General features: G+C 38.4%; 1 protein-coding gene across 2 annotated transcripts in view; it reads left to right on the forward strand.

Moving 5' to 3' along the window:
* Positions 1-22,339, forward strand: part of dlgap2a (discs, large (Drosophila) homolog-associated protein 2a) — a 139,760-nt gene that overhangs the window by 2,056 nt on the left and 115,365 nt on the right. For both annotated transcript variants that reach the window (XM_077538347.1, XM_077538348.1), the window contains exons 3-4: positions 4,863-4,917; positions 6,080-6,127. In XM_077538347.1, coding sequence (XP_077394473.1) covers positions 4,863-4,917; positions 6,080-6,127 — 103 coding nt within the window. The remainder of the gene's footprint in view (positions 1-4,862; positions 4,918-6,079; positions 6,128-22,339) is intronic.

Genomic DNA, 22,339 nt, shown 5'->3' on the forward strand with positions numbered 1-22,339 from the left:
AGGCGTGAATTTTTGAAGATAGTTGAAATTTGAACAGTGTAAATTGGAAGTATTATGTGGGAGTTGTTACATGGCAAAAAAAGTGTGGAGAATAAAAATTACAATAACATATGTGGAAATGCTTCAGCATTCCCACAATAATTAATACTGACAATGGACACATCTATTGTTAATTGACTCCATTTTCGACCACCAAAGCTTAATTAAATAACCATCAGTGTGGTGAGTCTTCTCTCCTCCCCTCATCATTTTTGTCCGCAAATCACAACCACATTTTTCTGCTATATGTAACAAACAAGATTTTATTTGCGGTGGACTGAACAGGGCTATGCAGGAGCAGGTAATGCAAAAACCAGTCATGAGTAAATGTAATTAATTCAATCAAATCAATGAGGAGTTGTTGTTTTTTTTTCTGAGTGAATTCATTTACATTAGTGTGTGTACATGTACACTAGGGGTGTTAAAAAAAATCGATTCGGCGATATATCGCGATACTACATCGCGCGATTCTCGAATCGATTCAATAATAGGCAAAATCGATTTTTTTTTTTTTTTTAGGATTCACACCTTAAGCATGGAAGAATGTTATATGAACGGAACATTAAGCCTTAATATTTTATTTTAATGCTGTTTAAACATGAAACAGATTACAACCTCTATAAGACTGAAATTTCAGATAAATAAATAATACATTTTCATATAAATCTTACACTCTACAAGCTTACTGATTAGTATTTTCTAAATTTGAATGAAAAAAAATCGCAACAATCGACTTAGAAATTCGTATCGGGATTAATCGGTATCGAATCGAATCGTGACCTGTGAATCGTGATACGAATCGAATCGTCAGGTACGAGGCAATTCACACCCCTAATGTACACTGTAGTCAACCGGAAAAAGAGAGAGAGAGCGAGAGATTGTGGATGATGAAGTGTACGAGGTGTGTCAGAAAAGTTCCAGGACTGGTGTCATAAAAGATTGGGTCGCCATGTCCAACCCCTCAAGGCGGAGCTAGGTCGGTAGAGTAGAGCGATTGCTCCAGCATGTGGATGTTTCTTCTCGACCAGGAACTGTCAGATGCTCAGGGCCTTGTGAGCAGACAAATTGTCATGATAAAGCAGCCTCGAGGTGTCCTCCCCTAAACCTGGCCTCCTCCCACTCACCGAACAAAGCCTCAAGATGATTTTGTCAACGTGCTGGTTGATCATCTGGCCAATTCAATCCATTTTTAATATTAAAGCAAAACCATTCCAAAAAGCTTTTACGTTACATAAAAGGATCAGGACTTAATTAAAAACTAACACCAATGTTCATTGAACAGAAGACAAAAATAGGGCACTGTCACCCTTTTACTGCGCTAAGTAAGCACTCTGGAAGTGATGGTGTTTCAACAGCACGCACACACACACACAAGCCTCATCTCCCATGCTCTCTCTAGATGTCAATACGAGGCTTGTGTGGACCTTGCCTGCTTGACAGTGACAAGATAAGGCTCTCACAATGTGTTTCAAGATGCAAAGCAAAGCTGGAGGTTCTCACGTATGTGGAGTGGTGATGCCATTTTGATCTACGGTGGAGAGGAGCTGCTCCTGAAACATTTAGCAAGCCCTTGTCTCAGTCTGTCTACCCTGCACAAATGTGTTTCTGCTGTTACACCACATGTCCTGGAATATTATGAGTCTTTTGTTATTTTAATCGCTGCTTTTAACGTAAGTGAGAAGTCAACCCAAAAAAAATGTTCTTAGCAAGATGTTCTATGCGGTCCCACTAGTCTAAACACAGTAGATTAATATTGGCTTTGTGGAATATGAATTAAGCAGCAAAATGCACCTATTTTTTGTTCATGTCAGGGTGCGGTCATTTTGCCACCTGAGAAACATAAAATTATCACTTGAGCTAACCCTAAGTGCACACTTGAGATAATCTACCATCATTAAAACCAAATGAAGGGCTATTTGTGAATATTTACTTCTCCCGCAACAGTCTTTATATTAGGCTGTAAGCTATTTCTGCATCCACTCCATCGACGTTCCAACGAACTGTTGTTATCTGCTTCCAACTTTTGAAGAAAACAGAGGTTGAGGCATTGTAGCAATACTGAAATAAAATAGTACATATATTTCAGTGACCAGGACGAGACTTTTAGATCAACTCCAAAACAAGTTTTCTATTCTATTCCTGATGCTAACGTTATGCTAACAGTTTTGATAACAGTATTGTCTTTGTCATTGTCTTTTTTTTTTTTCTTTTTCTTTTTTGCATGTGTCATATCAAATATATTTAACAACTTGTGAGTATATTTCAAAGGCCACCACTTTAAAAATTTTTGAGGATCTTTTTTCCCCCCTAGATGTTTTGCAAAATTTATCATGCTTAAGTAAAACTAGCTGGTTAGAATCAACAGTTAGTTGCAATAGAAGCAGTTTAGACATGAGCATGTGTGTGCTCAATGTAAAATGAACCTATTCATATATGCGATTCAAATGATCCATCTTTTCAAATTGATGACTGCTGTGAGGAAACTAATTGCGTTTCAGAGCCCCTAAATATAAATGTCCCAGTTACGCGTTGCTGGGATTGTCCATGTGTGTTTTGAAATTGCGTCTGTCATCAATCCGCCCCGCTTGAACAGACAAAACAATGACGCTTGAAGCACTGACGTATGTAAAATTAGATGGCTTGTCTGTAATCCTTTTAACAAGGCAAGCGACAGCTCTGTGTGTCTGAAGACGTAGATGAGGCGCTGACAGTTTGTTCTCTTTACTCCCTCCAGTATTGTACACAGCTGCCAACCGGCATCTATTAGAATTGCTTTAGTAACCACAAACCAACTCCCGCACCCCTGCGGCTGCGAGGCCATTCAAATAGTAGCCACCACTTGTTTCACACTTGAGTACTGAAGCGCAATTTGTAGCCGAGTTGACCTATGAAACGTCACGGAAGCAATCTTTATGCTGTCATAATTATATGATAGAAAGACGCTCTGTTGAATGAATGAGGCTGTGCTGCCATCCGGAAATTGGAGGTTTAATTTAAAAGGATGTTTTCAGTTCTATGATACGGTACATGATAAACCAAATGAATTATAAAACTTAAAGGGGAAGTCGAAAAAAAATTCTTGACAATAATATGCTTGAGACTACGGAGCCCCTAAAGTGACATGGGAGGAAAATATATATATATATATATATATATATATGTTTCTTGTCCGGACGAGAAAGTTTCTTGTCCTGACGAGTAACTTTTCTTGTCCGGACGAGAAAGATTTTTGTCCAGACGAGAAAGTTTCTTGTCCTGACGAGAAACTTTCTTGTCCGGACGAGAAAAGTTACTCGTCTGGACGAGAAAGTTTCTCGTCCGGACGAGAAAGAGAAAGTTTCATGTCCAGACGAGAAACTTTTCTCATCCGGACAAGAAAAGTTTCTCGTCTGGACAAGAAACTTTCTCGTTCTCGTCCGGACGAGAAACTTTCTCGTCCGGACAAGAAAAGTTTCTCGTCTGGACAAGAAACTTTCTCGTTCTTGTCCGGACGAGAAAGTTTCTTGTCCAGACGAGAAACTTTTCTCGTCCGGCCATATCGAGTGAAAATGACATCACAGTTGCTCAGGTGTCAGGCAACAACCAATCACAGCTCAGCTTCAGAAAACAGTTGAGTTGTGATTGGTGGTTGCCTGAATCCCTGAGCAACTGTGATGTCATCTACAGCCGACGGCAAGCGGCAAAATGGCCGCCCCCTGAGATGGATGAAATCGGCTGGATGTTGCTTCTTAACTCATATTCCACAAATGTAATATTAATCATAATGTCATTTATAGACTGGTGAGGTCACATGTTATTGTCAAGAAATGTTTAAGGGTGAATAATATTGAATATATTGTCAGATGAACTGACCCCAATGAGCATGCATTAAAATTAGCGGCGCTCCGATCAGTCGTCCACCCAATCGTGATGAGTCCGTTCCTTGCAAGTTTCACTTTGCAATAGAACTATTAAGCATAAATAAGACTACTTAAAGAAGAATTGTGACGCACAGAGGGATATACTGGGTTCATCTCCATATCTTGAGTCGAGTCTTCCCCTTCTCTGGAGAGATACCTTTGTACGCTGCTTTGCTTAATTAAAGGAGACCCTTATCAGATCTTGCCTTGTTCATTCTCAGCTAGCAGTAAAGTATATTAGATTTCTTAGAGCCAATACAGATGAATGTTCGGACGAAAATTACAAGAGTAGGATGGGTAAGTCGATATTGCTAAAAGTAATCTTCACAACAATGAATCTGTCAGTCAGTGGCGAGAACAGACGGAAAGTGATATCACCTGCTGAGTCACGTTATTTCTTCTCTGGTCGGGAATCTTTTTTTTTTTAAACACGAATATTGATATTCTGTGACACGGACGTCCTTTACTTGAGCGTCCAAATCTGCACTGCCACATTTTAAGAAGTTTCAAAGAAACATCGTCAGGCGATCAGATTATTATCAGCTAATCAATTAGAATTTGATATTACCCAAGTGAATAAGATGTTCAGCTTTCATTATTGATTACTGTGGAACCTCTGGCAAGTGAGCAGTTCAATAATTGGCTCTTGGCTGTTTCAACGTCCTGATTCTGCAAGGATCGTCGAAGTGATACATCCTTTGTGGTCGTGGGCTGAAACTTGCAAACCGGACACAAGACTTTGGTGGTCAGATGTTCACATCATCTTTAAAGATAACATTACTGGCACAACGCCGGAGAAAAAGTGATGTCAATATCGAAACTGCTGTGTTTTTAAATTGCGTTGTTGTAAATTTGAACATATTCTGTGATCTTTTTCTACTCGTCGTTGCTAATACTGACTACTTTATTCATGTTTCTCAACAGGTGTTGCCAAGTATTCTTCAGAAGCATTGCTGTATTTTCTCAAACAGGAATACAGGTAAGAAAAAAAACAAAAACAAAACAAAAACAAACACTAAGCACATAAGTTATGGTGATGGGACTATAAGAACAATTCAAGATGTTGTAGTTTGGCTTCTCACAAACTAATTTCATACACCAGCAGCACATTGAAAAGAGTGTTTTTGATTCCACAACCCATTGACCGGGCAGCACTGCACTTAGACGTGGCACTGCCCATTGATAAGAGAAAAAATGTAAAAAAAATAAAATAAAATAAATAAAAATACAAAAAAATAAAATGTAGTTGATGTCATTTACCGTTTATGGCGTCATACATTGTGATTATACTAATCGTTATTAATAGGGGTGTTAAAAAAATCGATTCGGCGATATATCGCGATACTACATCGCGCGATTCTCGAATCGATTCAATTAAAAAAAAACGATTTTTTTTTTTTTTTTTTTTTTTTTTTAGGAGCTCAGAATTGTTCCTTTGGTAGTCTTACCGATTCAACGTCTTATCATCATTGCCTTTTTTTTTTTTTTTTGTGTGTGTGTGAATCGATTTTTAAACATCCATTTTTAATGGAAAAATATTCAACAAAACGTCTGACTTCGGGTTAGGATTCACACCTTGAGCATGGAAGAATGTTATATGAACGGAACATTAAGCCTTAATATTTTATTTTAATGCTGTTCAAACATGAAACAGATTACAACCTCTATAAGACTGAAATTTCAGATAAATAAATAATACATTTTCATATAAATCTTACACTCTACAAGCTTACTGATTAGTATTTTCTAAATTTGAATGAAAAAAAATCGCAACAATCGACTTATAAATTCGTATCGGGATTAATCGGTATCGAATCGAATCGTGACCTGTGAATCGTGATACGAATCGAATCGTCAGGTACTAGGCAATTCACACCCCTAGTTATTAAACGTTTTTGGCGATCAAAGAGTTAATCATGATTTCAATATCAATCAAAAATAGTCATGATAGTTATTGTTTCCATAAACCGCCCAGTCCTTGTAGTGGCTGAATAGATGAGTCCTTGTGCTGATGACCTCCGTTGTCATTTGCAAAATGTTAATCATGTTTCTTTGAGGACAGTTTTACACAGGGAGCCATTCTACAAGGCGTTATTGCAAAACTTTTGACGATCATGATGCGCTTGTTCACATTGTTGCAGGTGTGAAGAGATTGCTGATGAAAGTGAAGAAAAAGGAGATATACTCAGGTACCTCACCGACGTCCTCATTCGAATATACTTGCTTAAACGACCGCAGTGTAATTGCATGCAGGTCTTCCGTCCTGCAAACAAAACCTTTCTATTGTGCTGCTGAGATGCGACACAATTTGTCTGCATCGCTTTGTTTGTTTATTGGAATTGCGGCTCTATTATCATCACAGCAACATCTGCCCCTGCAGAAAATGTTTTCCCTGCCGTCTTTGTGGATATGACTGAATTTCTGAACTGATGTCTACTAGCTCGGAGCATTAGTGCACGTGACACTGGCTGACAAAAAGGGTGCAGCAACCTTGCTGAGGGAGCCTTGGAAAATTGCTGTGAATCGAGGTTTCATGTAATTGTAAACCAGTGGGTGGTCTCCAAACGACGGCCCGGGGGCCGTTTGCGGCCCGCCGTCCATTTTTCAGTGGCCTGCCACGTATGCTAAAAATGGCATTTGACTCAGTTCGAATAAAATAAACAAAACAAAAATGTTTGGAGATGGTCAAAGTAAGAAGGGAGGGTATCGGAAAACAGGTGCTATTAAAGGTTATTTTAGTTAACTAAAACTAATAAAAAATTAAATAAAATTAAAAAAAACAATACTGTTACCAAAATAAAATACAAACAAAAATGCTTTTTAAAAAACAAAAACTAACTGAAGCTACATTTTTGTGTTTACAAAACTAGCTAAAACTAACTATAATTACAGCAAACATGCCAATCGTTTTAGTCTTTGCTAATTAATTTAATGCATGAGCCTTTGGGGATGATTTTAAATGTGACTTTTAGTGGATTTATTTTTGATATAAAGCGGAATAAGGACGTTTGAAAGTATTTCACACAGAAGTGACGTCATCTAGCAGCAGCCAATAGAAAAGCACCTTCAGACGACGTTGCGTCCATGGTATTTTTTAAATATTGCGCACAAGTAATACATATTTAAAAAAACAAAAAACAAACTAATACTAATAATGAAACTAACAAACTAAACTAAAACTAAGCATTTTTAAAGAACTAAACTAATAAAAACTAACAGAACCACCCTGAAAACTAATAAAAATGAACTAAAATGAAAAATTCCAAAACTATAATAACCCAACTGTCATATTACAAATAAATTTGTTTATATACTGTAGCATTTTTCTAAATATGCAAAAGCACAAATAAATTATTTGTACAATTTTTAGGACTAAACACAATTTGTCTTCATAACATTATGTGGCCCTTTTGTCCTTCTGATTTTCTGTATGTGGCCCTCAAATGAAAAAGTTTGGACACCCCTGTAATGTAAACTGTTGAATTGAACTTTTTTTTTTTTTAAATAATGGCACTCTTGCACCTGAATAATCCTCATATCCAAAGATGCTAGGGCTGTCAGTTTTTCAGATCGCAAACATGGTTCGAGGAATCATTCCTGGATTTAGGAAAAGATGGTGAAATAGGGAGTCAGACGAGCGTCCTCAATAAATGACATGCGTTGGAAAATGTAAGAAATGATTGAAATAGGCCAGTAAATGATATGACAACAAAAGAAGAAGAAGAGCAAGTAAGATGAGAGCAGACTTGAAATGTCATTGCTGCAAAAAAAGATTGTTTTTTGCTGCTGGGTTATTTGATTAACTCGGTGTGCAAAATGTCCCTTTTGCACAGGCTCTTCAATTGAATAAAGGGCGCCCTCTCCTGGGCTGTTTTTTGAGCACCTATACAAATATATCACTTCGGGGGGGGAGGAGAAAAGAAGCTGCATTGCTCGCCATCTCTAATTCTCATCTGTTTGTCATATTCATAAGCTTGTGCGCAGCAACTGTGGTGATTAGGCTTATCATCATCATACAGTCTCTGTTATCATTGTGGATGTCCCTCCACTTCCAATATATATTCCTCCTTTGCTCCTCTGGTGAGTACTCAGCATTTCTGTGCAGGCAATTTAGGATATTTCTATTTATAGACATTAATTACCGCATCCGTATTTCATCATTCTGTTGCCATTTGTCCATGCTGACTATCTGTCATTGTCCTTGACTATTTTGCATTTTCTTACATATTAAGGGTGTAAGTACTTTTTTAAATAGTGTTTTATAATGTTCCGCCATTTTAGGGGATGTGTGTGTATGTGATACAGTAAACCTCCATGATCATTGTAGACCATTTGGATTTACGTGAATTTTTTTTTCTAGATAAAACGCATATCAAATAGGCATGTAAACTCCATACCGCAATGTTTCCTCTCCCAGCCTTCATCTTGACTTTGAGGCCATCCTTATCGATGCTTTGCATGTTGCGTCTGCGTTTGCTCATCCCACTCGGTAAATTCCACTGACACAAGATTGAATTCAGCAGCCTCTCCATTAGCAGCTGTAATTAATGGCCACTTCCATGTCTCGGTGTGTTCAACCTGCTTTTTTTGTGTGCACTCTGCTCACTTTACATGACTACCCATTAGTCTAGTTTTAATTAAGATTACTTTTAGTTAGGGATGTTCAATTCCGCTTTTGTTATTGTTGTTCAGACCAGTACGAGTACTCAACTCTGATACCACTAGTACTTTGGATACATAAAATTTCCAAAAATACATTGACAGATAATTTTAAACAAAGACCTATATATATCCCAATAAAGCATTTTTCCTTAAAATTGCATGAAATTAATGGAATTTGTTGTGATGTTTACCTATTTCATACATTTACAGAAATTTCATCTTAATGGTCATCTGTCCGACATGTACAGTATGCCTTTAGTTCACATTCCCAAACATAACAAAAAAAAGTGACCAACACTGTTTGTCCATTTAGCATTTTTTTTTTTTTTTTAATTTACCAATCTTCGTGCAAAAGATAACTGGGGAAATGGGAAAAAAAAAAAAAAGTTTTATTTTTGAGACGTTATGTGTCTGTAGCTTGATATTTTGATTATTTTAACATCAAACAGGGAAAAAAAAACAGAACAAAATAGACAAAATGACTACAAATGTCCATTAGTGAAGATGGGTTTTTTTTTAAGTGTCTTTTTGTTTTTTTGGTTTTTTTTGTTTAAACATTTATTAATTTTGTTTTGTAAGTGCCTTTTCCCACAAAAACAGCATGTGGGCTACAACTGCCTTTTCCCCTTCTTCTTCATTTCTAATGTAAATAAAATCGATTTTTGGATGTTAAATATTGATTCATTCGATTAATAAATGAGAATCTCGATTCTTTTATGAATCATTTTTTTTGGCACACCCCTACTATACACGCCTTCACATTTGGTATCATTGAAAAGCCCTAAATGTCATCTCGACTGACCAAAAGGACTTCATTTAGTAGTATGGAGTGGGTGGGAGAGATTCTATTGGTACTTTTTTTTTTCTGGCTCCCATTATTACAGGCAAACCTTATGACATAGCCAGTTAGTATCGAGGCAAGAACCGCACATACCACAATATGTACAATATAAATAAATAAAAAAAATATATATATATATATAAACTGCGTCATAGGCCTAAAGGTTTACAGACAGACAAGTATCACTGCATGATGTGGGGAAAAAAAGGAGTCGGACTGAAGCTGTTAAATTCAAATTGAGCAGATTTGTAGTCGATTGCGTGGAACGTGCACGCGAGTTGGTGGCCCTCACAAGCTCCTTGTCACAACTCCTTTACTTCCATTGAATTCTCAAGTGCGGCGGTTGATAATGAGTGTTGCACTCATCTCTCCTGCTCAGGCCTTGCGCCCTGCTCTCTTTCCCCCACCCTCTCCCTTGAGAGCCCTCCAGTGCAATCAAAGCAGATCCATTCAACTGTTACAAGCGAGCGTAGCTTTGCAACACGCCTCCGTCTCGCTGTGACTGATCTGCTGCACAGCCGCACCCGCATTTGGCTTTTGCTCTTGGTGCAGCCAATTAACATGCACACTCGAGAGTTGGATCATATCGGGCCCATTGAGTGGGAAAGACAACATCCATCCATCCATTTTCTTGACCGCTTATTCCTGGAGCCTATCTCAGCCGGCTTTGGGCAGTAGGCGGGGGAACACCATGAACCGGTTGCCAGCCAATCGCAGGGCACACAGAGACGAACAACCATCCACACGCACAAACACACCTAGGGACGATTCGGAGCGCCCAATTAACCTGCCATGCATGTCTTTGGAATGTGCGAGGAGACCGGAGTACCCGGAGAAGACCCACGCGGGCACGGGGAGAACATGCAAACTCCACCCAGAGCCTGGACTCGAACCCGAGTCCTCAGAACTGGGAGGCGGACGTGCTAACCAGTAGGGCTATGTATTGCCGCCAACGTATTACGATATATATGTATCACACATAAGACACATTTTATTTCATTTTTTTTAAACAAAATATAGGAAAATTGGTACACTGATACATGTGCCATGTTAAGTTTATAAGTAAATAAATGTTGATATTCTTCCTCTGCTTTAATTTTTCTTAGCAAGACACAATCACTGCTGAGCTATTTTTGCATTAACTCATTTGCTCCCAATAACGTGTAAATACGTTTTTTTATGTTGTAAGTGTCCCAAAGACGTATTTATATGTTTTTTTTGTTTTTGTTTTTTATGCTAGAGCATACAGAAGGCTTTGATGCAGCCTCTCAACTGCAAAGAACGGTTGCAGAAATGGTAGTTATTACACAAACGGCCTGCAGGTGGCAGCAGAGCAAAGGAGATCAACCAGGGCCATGTAGAAAAAAAAAGCTAAATTACTTACAATTTTAAATAGATTTGTGAAAACTGATGAAACTTAGCTCTCTTCTAATGCTAATCGCTACAAAACGGAAACAGATAGAAACATACTTTTTTTTCCTGATGAAAGAAATGACTTTAATCTTTCTTTTGCTTTTATAGCAATTGAACACAATATTCTGTGGGCCTTGCAAAATCAGTCAAAATCCAGTAAAACAGCCGGGAGCGAACGGGATTGCGAAATGTGAAAATGGCGGCGAGTGAATGAGTTAATTGAAGGCAATTAACTTCAAAGACGCTGCTAGTTTTTATTTTTTAGGTACAACGCAAGCCGCAAAGGCAAACTGCCTATTTAAAGTTAACGAGCAATATCGATTCTGACGCCTGCGTATCGATACGTGTATTGTAATGAGGCCCGCAACGATATATTGCCGTCTCGATATTTTTGAGCACACCCCTACTAACCAGCCAACCACCGTGCCGCCAGGAAAGCCCACATATTCTTCCCAAAAGAGTAAAGGTACAACCACCCGAATGCACCAGGATAGTTGCCTTCAAGACTGTCGGCAATTTGTCCTGCTATCGATCCGGACGAAGAAAAGCAACCAGCTCGGGCAGCCAAACAGCTGTGTGCAGTTAAAATGACGCCATAGTGTTCAGTTGATGTCCTCTGCAGTGTTACCTGCCCAGGAAAGTAAAAAAAAAAAATGTGAGTGTAATTCTTCTTGTATGTCCCAGAGGGACTCTTGTCAGCGAAATACAACATACCTGGCGGGGTGACACCTGCTGCGTGCGCTTTGTGTGCCTCAGCTTGTCGCTTGGGATGAAGCCTTGATTTACCGTCGTCACTCTCGAGCTTTGTTTGTGATAAATGGAGGTGGAAGGCAGCGAGAGAAAATTGACTCGTATCTGTTTGACAAATTTGCAATTGTCTGCTTCTTTCTGTCCCTTTCTGTATCGTTAACTTGTTTTACTTACAGTTCAATGGTATGCTCATCAATTCACAGTACACTGTTGATACCAGGGGTGTCAAAATCATATTAGCTCAGGGGGCCCGCATGGAGGAAGATGTACGACCAAGTGGGCCGCATCCATAAAATAAAGTTATATAACTTAAAAACTAGTCAATTATATTCAGATTTTCACTATTTGTGGGCCATCCCTAAATTACGGAGCTCGACTGGAAGCATATTGTTCCAAAAAAAAGAAATGGAACATAGCAACACTTTGCCTGGATGAGTTTCGGAAGTAATAAATGTAGTTTTTTTTCGGTCTATCCCTAATTTTTACAACTCCATTCAGCGCTACTGTAATGTATTGAATGTAAATGATTTGGTTCACAACTTTAAGGGTCATCCAAACAAGCCTTCCAATTAATCACCACGAAAACCCTCCCTGATAACTGTTTAACATTCCTTTGACGCGTCGTCAACTCATAATCAACATGAATGGACATCTTTCTTTCAAGGACACAGAAAATGAGGCAATCAACTCTGGTTATTCTTTCAATTCACCACTGAGTCAACTGTTTTTGTTCTTGAGCATATTTACAAGATCATGCAAATCATTCCTTATTCTTGCTCGTCAAACAAAAATATGACATTTTTTCAGGTGTCGCAAACTAACTTAAAAAAAGCCTTTGCAAATCAATTTGATAGCAAAGGTTGAGTCAATTGCATTTTTTTCTTTCAGGTACATAGAAGCTTCATAAAAAGGTACGGCGGCGTATTAGGGACACGTACAAATTATATATATTTTTTTTAGAGGGCAGGGGCAATATGACGAGAAAAAAAGTGGCAAATTTGCCACTTTTTAATATGACGAGAAAAAAGTGGCAAATTTGCCACTTTTTAATATGACGAGAAAAAAAGTGGCAAATTTTAATAAAGCAATTAATATCTCCTTGTTTGAAAACACGAACGAAAAGTACATTTTAAGAAGTGCTTCCTCCGTAGACATTTTGCAAACTGTGGCTTGTGCAGCGTGACATATGCGTTTCTTTTCTGCCGAGACAAACAGCCGCGTGGCGAGAAAAAAAAGTGGCAAATTTTCCACTTTTTTTTCTCATCATATTACCAAGTGGCAAATTTGACACATTTTTTTTCTCGTAACTTTAAAAAGTGGCAAATTTGCCACTTTTTTCTCATCATATTCGTCACTTTAAAAAGTGGCAAATTTGCCACTTTTTTTTCTCTCGTCACTTTAAAAAGTGGCAAATTTGCCACTTTTTTTTCTCATCATATTAAAAAGTGGCAAATTTGCCACTTTTTTTTCTCTCGTCACTTTAAAAAGTGGCAAATTTGCCACTTTTTTTTTCTCGTCATATTGACCCCACCCTCTAAAAAATATATATATATAGTTGTACGTGGCCCTAATATGCCGTCGTAAAAAGGAGATTAAATACTCTGTAAAGTTGTTTTGTGACTTGTTTTTAAAATACATTAAAGGTGTAGTCCGAAGGGTTTGTTTTGGCCTGCCTGGGATGTTTCTGGGTGTTTACATGACATGACCAACTTCAATAAATTGACCTTTGACTCACTGAAAAAAAATAAATAAATCTCCGTGGCCCTTATATTTGAGCACCCCTGGTCTATAATACGGCACTATTTCATCATTAGCTTTTCCTTCAGATTTTGCACAAATATTCTTTCACTGCAGGCCATGCATTACTCTCTATTCATGAAGGTAATGCATGGCCTATTTAATTTTCTGCACCAGCAACCCATTCATTTCCCTATTAGTTTAACTGGAGCCCGCTTTCATTCAAGGTGACATCTTATCTCCCCCTTCAGTCTGCATCATCCAGATTACGCGAGCCTCAACCACGAGAGTCTGAACTTGATGCGAAACAAAATCAAGTTTGCAGCCCTACTTCATTTTAAGCGAGGGGTCACAACAGTTGCTCAGTGATCCACAGCTAAAAATGCGTCTTCCGTTGTCGTGGATTGCTCAACATCGTTTCACCATCTTGCGGCCCTGCAGACGCCGTCACTGGAGGTGGGAGACAATTCAAATGTGTCACAGGCAACTAACTACTACAGCTTCAATTTTTATCATACCTCTCATTATGGACACGCTGGCGACATTTAAGGGACAAAACACCACAAATGTCCAAAAATATTCACCAAAAACCAACAAAAACACATTTTCTCATTCTAATTGCTGTAGTAGCTTGCAATAGTGTGCAACTAACAACTACAGCTCAAATTTTTATCATACGTCTCATTTTGGACACGCTTTGGACATTTAAGGGACAAAAAAATCACCATAAATGTTCAAAAATATTCACCAAAAATCAACAAAAACACATTTTCTCATTCTGATTGCTGTAGTAGCTTGCAATAGTGTGCAACTAACTACTACAGCTCAAATTTTTTATCATACCTCTCATTATGGACACGCTGGCGACATTTAAGGGACAAAAAAAAAAAAACACCATAAATGTCCAAAAATATTCACCAAAAATCAACAAAAACACATTTTCTCATTTTGATTGCTGTAGTAGTTTGCAACGGTATGCAACTAGCTACTACAGCTTAAATTTTTATCATACCTCTCATTATGGACACGCTGGCGACATTTAACAGTAAATTCACATCACTTTCTCTGCCCCTGAAGCTTCTGTGAGACTGTACTGCCATATGGGAGCAAACCAAGGACCCATAAAGTATTCAATCTGTGTGCCATCACAATGCATCAGCCTGCTGTCCGGGCTCAGCTACCAATCACACCAGCAGACTGTTTAGGTGAGGTTTTAGCAGCCTGCCCAAACACTACAAGGTCAATACTCACAGAATGGGAGGCTGAATTTAAACACGCTCCCAGTTCACAGTTTGTGAACAGCCAGACCCTGCATTCAAGTTGTTCCAATCATATTAACTCATTCACTCCCAGCCATTTTCGTGAAGCAACCCTCTTTGCTTCCGGCTGTTTTGTTGGATTTTGACTGATTTTGCAAGGCCCACAGAATATTCTTTTCTATTGCTATAAAAACATGGAACACACCAAAAGAAAGATTAGAGTCCCTGTTTTCATCAGGAAAAAAAGTACATTTGTATCTGTTTCCGTTTTGCAGCAATTAGCATTAGAATATAGCTAGGGTTCGTCCATATTCACATTCCTGGTAAAAACTGACAAAAAGAGCTTGCTGCAACATGGCCCTGGCTGAGCTCTTATTCTCTGCTGCCACCTGTTTTCCCACAATAACAACAATTGCTTTAAGCCACCTCTTCATGTCAGAAGCTGCATCAAAGCCTTCTGTATGCTCTTGCATTTAAAAACATATAAAACGTGTAAACACGTTTTTGGGGAGGGAAGGACAAAGTGTTGAAAAACGTTTTTTACACGTTTTTGGCATTGAATGAGTTAAGGTTAGCAGTCCTTTCTTGGTCATATACATGATCTTATTCATAATTCATAGTGTTCTGAGCAGACATTATTTATTTAAAGGACACAATAGTGGATAATGATTGATTGATAAATCTATTAAAACAGGGGTGTCAAACTCATATTAACTCAGGGGCCACATGGAGGAAAATATATTATTAAGTGGGCCGAATCGGTAAAATAATGGTATATAACTTAAAATCAATTGCGGCATTTATGCGCAAAATTTCGTGGACCAGCCCTAAATTACGGAGTTCAACTGTCATTATATTGTTTAAAAAAATAACACTAATGCAAATGAAACGCGGCAACATATTGCCTGTGTGAGTTCTGGGCGTGTTAAATCTACCTGTTTTGCATATATATAGTTCCCAGAATGCACTGTGTGGCACAGTTAATAAAGTTATAAGGACGTTAATGGGTTAGGGTTAGCTTAACCCCCCTAACCCTAACCCTGTCATATATGTATTTGTGTTACCAGTAATTGAATTTGTGTCATATTAACCTATTTATGTTGGTCTATGATTAAAAAAAAACAACAAAAAAAACATAACTTTTAAGTTGTGTGTAAAATAATGACTTCCAGGGCAATTCCGTGTACAAGTTACATTACCCATCTGAGGACTGCTTGTGAAATTACAAATTTATATATTTGCTTGTTATGGCTGGCTGATTAATTGGTCCGACGTTGCAATTTTTTATTTTTTTATTTATTTTTTTTACTTTACAAAGTCGTCTCGTGGGCCGGATTAAACCCATTTGCGGGCCTGATCCGGCCCGCGGGCCGTATGTTTGACACCACTGTATTAAAAAGATGATGTTGGTTCGTAGCACGTCCGCCTCCCAGTTCTGAGGACTCGAGTTCGAGTCCAGGCCTTCCTGGGTGGAGTTTGCATGTTCTCCCCGTGCCCGCGTGGGTCTTCTCCGGGTACTCCGCTCTCCTCCCACATTCCAAAGACATGCATGGCAGGTTAATCGGGTGCTCCGAATTGTGCCTAGGTGTGAGTGTGGGTGGTTGTTCGTTGTGTGCCTTGCGATTGGCTGGCAACCAGTCCAGAGTGTACCCCGCCTACTGGCGAGACCCAGCTGAGATAGGCTCCAGCACCCCCCGTGACCCTTGTGAGGAATAAGCGGTCAGGAAAATGGATGGATGGATGTTGGTTAGTACTACGTATCAACGTCAAGAGCTCCATGATTCTGCTTTGTCACTCATTGTCTTTCCCACACTTTGTTTTACCTGACGCAAAAAATGCATTTTGGTGTATTTAAATCCCATACTTCCTTTTTAATAGTTATTCTCGGCGGAGGAACACACTCTCACACATCGTCTCCTGCCAGTTTTTTTTTGTTATAGAACAAGCCTCCATGAAGGGGGAACAAGACGGACGCGAGCTGCCATTCTTCCATGTTGGCTACAGGCCTAAAGAAATGAATGGAAAAATGGGGGGGGGTCAAGGAATGAAAATCGCTGGCTTGGCTGCGTAGGTTTGCGGTCAGAAAAATAACTCTCTGTCCAGTGTGTTGATCTGTTTCCACTGGGAGACGTGATAAAACACACCATGTTTCACAGCATGGCTTTTTTTTCTTCAGGATCACATCAGCTCTTGCTCTTATCTGTGACTTTGTTTTCGACACTGGAAAATGTGTTTTTCTTACTTTCCCCATGTTTTCTTATGGTGAGTCTCTTTTTGCCCTTCAAAATCTAACCGTTCCATTCATGCCAACGTCTTTACTCATGGGGGAGCTCTCGTGTTTTATTTCAAGCTGACATAAAAATATATATATTAAAAAAAAAAAGGTATACAGAGAATCAAATTTTTTTTATACTGCTACATTCCATACCGTATCCCAAATCTCATATATTGTGTTTGACCCCTGAGGGAAGATTTTAATTGCAGGAAAGTGATCTTTTGACCGACTGTCTATTGTTTCTCTGTCAGTGCCGGCAGTGTGAGGCAGATAAAGTGGCTCGGCTATTGCAGCCAGCTAAAATATGAAATTGAAGGATTATCGTAAGTCCTAGCAGAGTGGTTGCGTCCTCTGCTGCTTCAACATCTCTCTGACTTTGGAAATTTGTCACCCGATTTGAGCGACTTTAATAGGAAAAGGTCTGTTTTTTGTTTTGTTTCGTTTTTTGTTTTGTTTCGTTTTTTTTTTTTTTTCGTTTTTTTTTTTTACAATGATGTCATCTACCCATAAGTTTAACAAGCGCTATATAAATCTGATGCATTATTAGTAGTAGTAGTAGTAGGCATCTTGATATGGCACACCTGTGAGGTGGGAAGGATTATCTCGACAAAGGAGAAGTGCTCACTATGAGGAGTTAGACTGGTTTGTGAGCAATATTTGAGCGAAATGGTGATTTTGTGTATGTGGAAGAAGTTTTAGATCTTTGAGTTCATCTCATTAATAAATGGAAGCAAAAACAAAAGGGTTGCGATTATTGACATTGTATTATTATTATTATTGACAATCAAATCGTTGTTTTCTGTTTTTAATTATATATATATATATATATATATACAGTCTTCCCTCGCTATAACGCGGTTCACTTTTCGCGGTCTCGCTGTATCGCGGATTTTTTTTTAAGTGCAATTTTGCATATTTTTTTTACAGTAATATACCCATTTTATAAAATTTATGAAGGTTTGAACATTGTCAATGTTTGAACAATAGAGAAATGTGAGAACATGGAAATGCCTCAATGAGAAAAGTGTATAAATTGTGCGGTCGGGGATTTTAGAGCCTTAAAACATTTCTAAGAGTTAAGCTAACTACTTCGCGGATTTGATTTATTGCGGGTATTTTTTGGAACCTAACCCCAGCGGAAAACGAGGGAACACTGTATATTTCTACGTGGCCCTAATACGCCGTCGCTAGCTTAGCGTACCAAACCCTTATTTGGAAATTACTGCCCTGCAACAAAAATTCTGCATGAAATGTGTGCATCCGACCCAAAAACGGAATTCCTCTCCGTCACTGCGTTTTGGCATTGCGCATGCTTCTTGGTAGCGAGTCAGATCAGATTGCTCACAGTTTCATGTTATCCGGCGTGATCCTCATGTCATCATGTTTTCTGCTGTTCGAAAACAGCTCATGAGTCGGCAAATATTCACGAGATTATCTGATGATAGCAAGCCCAAAAAAAAAAAAAAAGAAAAACTTCTGCTTTAAAGCACAGGATTAGCAGCAACACAATGGTTTGTTTGACAAATAACATCTCAGAATGACACGCAGTTGTTTTTAATATTCCTTGTCACGAGCTTAATTTTAAACAAACACACTCAATGAAAAGCCATCTCAAGAGCCTGCGTTTATGCGTGATCTCCTTTCACTCTTGGGCAGATGCATTTTCCGCCCGAGTTTGCTTTTTAAATCTCATCAAAGGAAGCGAAATGTGTACATGGCTATGTTGCATTAGAGCCCCCATAATTTTATGTATGAGCACTTTGTTTTAATTGTCCTCAGAGCGTCACATACAACCTCTAATTTGTCTTTTTTGCCACTTCACCAGATGCAAGGCCGAGTATGCGCAGGCAGAATTTCCCTGCCTAATAATGATGCACATGGTAATTACTGGAGTGAAATTGGTGTTTAGTGGAATCATTCACCTTTGCAAAATTCAGAATGAGAAAAATCTATTTGATCCAATCAGCTTTATGTCAGACTTCACTGGAATATATTAAGAAAAATTTGATTATATTTTTACATCTGTGTCCATAAATTACTTTGATTGAAAGATGATTAATACTGCTTGTCGTTCAAAAAGAATGAATATTTTCAGTGAATAAAAGGAATACATACACTAGAAGGCTCAGCAGGAAAACTGCGGACAAATATTTTTTGATATCTTCAAAAAAAAAAAAAAAACATCCGATATCGTGATATCGTGATATTACAACTGCCACAATATCGGCGTCGTCATGTTCACAATATTTAAATGCAACACAGCTGTTAAAAAAAAAAAAAAAAAAAAAAGTCAGGTTGATTTCCATTTATGCAGTTCTAGCACCCTCTCGTGGCTATTTTTTTTTTTTAGTGCAATTTAATTTCATTAGGGATGTTTTGGCCCTTCTATGTTTTCAAATCTACACTAATTGTCAGATGAAGGGGAATGTAATATGCCTGTGAAGCAAGTCAATATGTGGAGGAAATTCATGCGTTTGTGCATTAACAACATAACATAATAATAATAACATGAGAATAATAAAACATAATAATAATACAGCATTGATGTTATGTACAAAAGCACAATATTGTGGGTTTTTTTTTTAGTATGAGATCATTTTATTTTAGTTTTTTTTACAATATTGTGGCCTTTTTTAAATATTGCCAACCTCCCTACAATATCGTAATAATTATCGTATCGTGAGCTTCATATGGTGATAGTATCATATCGTGACTTTTGGATATCGTTACATCCCTAGCATGCCATTGAGCTCAGAGTCATCAAAGGTCAAATCAAGACCAGTTTTGACCAAGGAATTTGGATTTACAATATGTGTTTTGTTTTTTTTCATTATAATTGATGTAAATACTGTAACAGTTTACCTTTGAAAATCAATTTAAAGCCTTGTACCTGTATGTGAGACGCAGGCAAGTGTTGATCAAGCTGCTCACACCAAGATCTCATCACTTCACACCAAGATCTCATCACTTCAAAGTAGGGATGTAGCGATCAATGTGTGCTTGCATTAGCAAGTAAGCGCCTCAATATTGTTATTAGAGATTGTAAGGTGGTTTATATGCATTGCTGTTATGTACAAAAGCACAATATTGTACTTTTTTTTAGTATAAGCTCTTTTTTTTTTTTTTTTTTTTACAATATTGTGATCTGTTTTCAAATATGGCCAACCCTCCCATAATATCTTGATAATTATCGTATCGTGACCTTTATATCGTGATAATATCGTATCGTGATGTTTGGATATCGTTACATCCCTACTTCAAAGTGCACGTTTGTACGTGCTCGTCGCCACTTTGTGATCCACTCGCTGTCGCAGTTTTTTTTGTTTGTTTTTTTTGTTCACACATCCGTCTTAGTTCACAGTGTTAACGCCCCTGAGGAAAATGTGTTGCGCTGCTTAATTCAAGCCAAGTGTGCAAACCTGCTGTAAGTATGCTGCTGTAACTTACTGTAAGTAAGTATGACTTAGCCTTAGCGTACGTAGCACATTGTTGTTGTTGTTTGTTTGTTTGCTCAACCACTCTCAGCTTTGCCCAACGTAATTCCATCAAGCCCTTTGTTGACCCAGTCAATGTACGAGCTTCCGCCGGGATATGAATATGACGTGACAAAACGAAGTGAGGTATGAGCGAGGCGGCTTTTCGTAGACTTGCGATTAGCTTACCGAGCAGCAAGGTTTTGCTAGATTTGTGAACCCATCACCCCCGAACGACACTGTTTAAAGCTATGATGGTTCTGCGCTTACGTAACACATTTACACAAGAAGCAAACAAAAGCAGTAGCGGCTAGATGAGATGAGAGCGAGCAGATAAGCGAAGGACGCCATTATCCCTGCAGCCAGCAGAGCCAGATATTCCCAGCATGCAGACAGAGAATTAAATTAGCTCCCAATTTGATTTGTCTGTCAGACTTATATTTCCTCTTGGATACATTTAATGCAGGGGTGTCCAAACTTTTTCCTCCGAGGGCCACATACAGAAAAATAGAAAGCTGCAAGGGCCACTTTGATTTTATTTTATTTTTTTTAGTTATTTATTAGCACATTCATTCCCAGACCAGCAGAAAGAAAAAAAAAAGCATCATTTGACGTCTTTTTTCCGTCACTGGCAGTGAATGAGTTAAACATGGTAAAAATCAATGAAGCAATTATAAATTGTTGATATAATGTACAGTTACTTATTGAAAACTGCTAACAGTCACAAGGCAAATAGTGACCCCTGTGTGCCACTATAATAGATACGCCTCTCCACTGAGCAGCAGCTGATCCCAACTTGACATTCTGAACCACAAGAACAATCGGTCGTCAACTGAACCCTTTATGTGATGTTTTCACATTTTTTTTCCCATTAATTAATGTGATGTTTTCACAAATTGGACGTTGACACTAAGAAACAAGTGGATGAAACTATATTTATTTCTGGAACTGAATTATTCGCTGCAAATTTGTGGCTTTGCATAGCTAGAAATGTTTAATCCAACCTCTTTTTTTTTTTTTTTTTTTTTTTTTTAAATTTTTTTCAAAACAGCATTGAAAAATTATTTTTACTATTTGCCGCGGGCCGCCAAAAAATGTATGGCGGGCCGCAAATGGCCCCCGGGCCGTAGTTTGGACACCCCTGATTTAATGTCCCACTGGTTTCACTGCTTTGATATTTTGCCGGTATTCCACTCTGTTGATCGTCGTAAGTACGGGACTTGACTCAAGTCGCGTGACTTGGACTCCAGTTGACTCAAGTCACTGATTTTGTTACTTGGGACTTGCTTGGCTAAAATTTATGAAACAGTCGACTTGAATTTGATCTGGTATTTATGAGACTCGACTTTAAATTTAATTCCATGTCTTTACAGATCATTGTACATTTCGACATCATTTTTTTAATAGTACAGTGTGCCTTTAGTACCGTATTTCCACACTATAAGGCGCACCTAAAAGCCTTCAAATTTTTCAAAAGCTGACCATGCGCCTTATAATCCAGTGCGCCTTATATATGGATTAATATTGAGCCGCAACAGGTCTTGCTGTCAATATGACCCTGCACGATCGACAGAAGATCCCGCCATCTTGGATCGCTGGCTAATACTAATACTTTAGCTCAGAGAAAATAATAAAACATCTGTTTATTCATTTTGGGAGTGAATGGAGTTGTCAGAAAGCTGGTTTGTAATCTATTAATAAAGTTTGACTGACCTATCTGACTGTTTTGTTGACATTCCCTTTAGCGCAGCACCATCTAATGCTGGGGTGTCAAACTCATGTCAGCTCAGGGGCCGCATGGAGGAAAATATATGACCAAGTGGGCCGCATCGGTAAAATAACGGTAATAGAACTGAACTCTTTTACTGCCACACATTAAAGAAAAAACTTTGATATGACAGCGGCTTTGATCATTGACGAAAAGAGAGACAATGCTTCCATCTGCTGGCCATGGTTTAGAGTGTTTTAGATTCCACAACCCATTGACCAGG

Source organism: Festucalex cinctus, chromosome 12 (genome assembly GCF_051991245.1).
Source record: "Festucalex cinctus isolate MCC-2025b chromosome 12, RoL_Fcin_1.0, whole genome shotgun sequence".
NCBI classification, from domain to species: domain Eukaryota; kingdom Metazoa; phylum Chordata; class Actinopteri; order Syngnathiformes; family Syngnathidae; genus Festucalex; species Festucalex cinctus.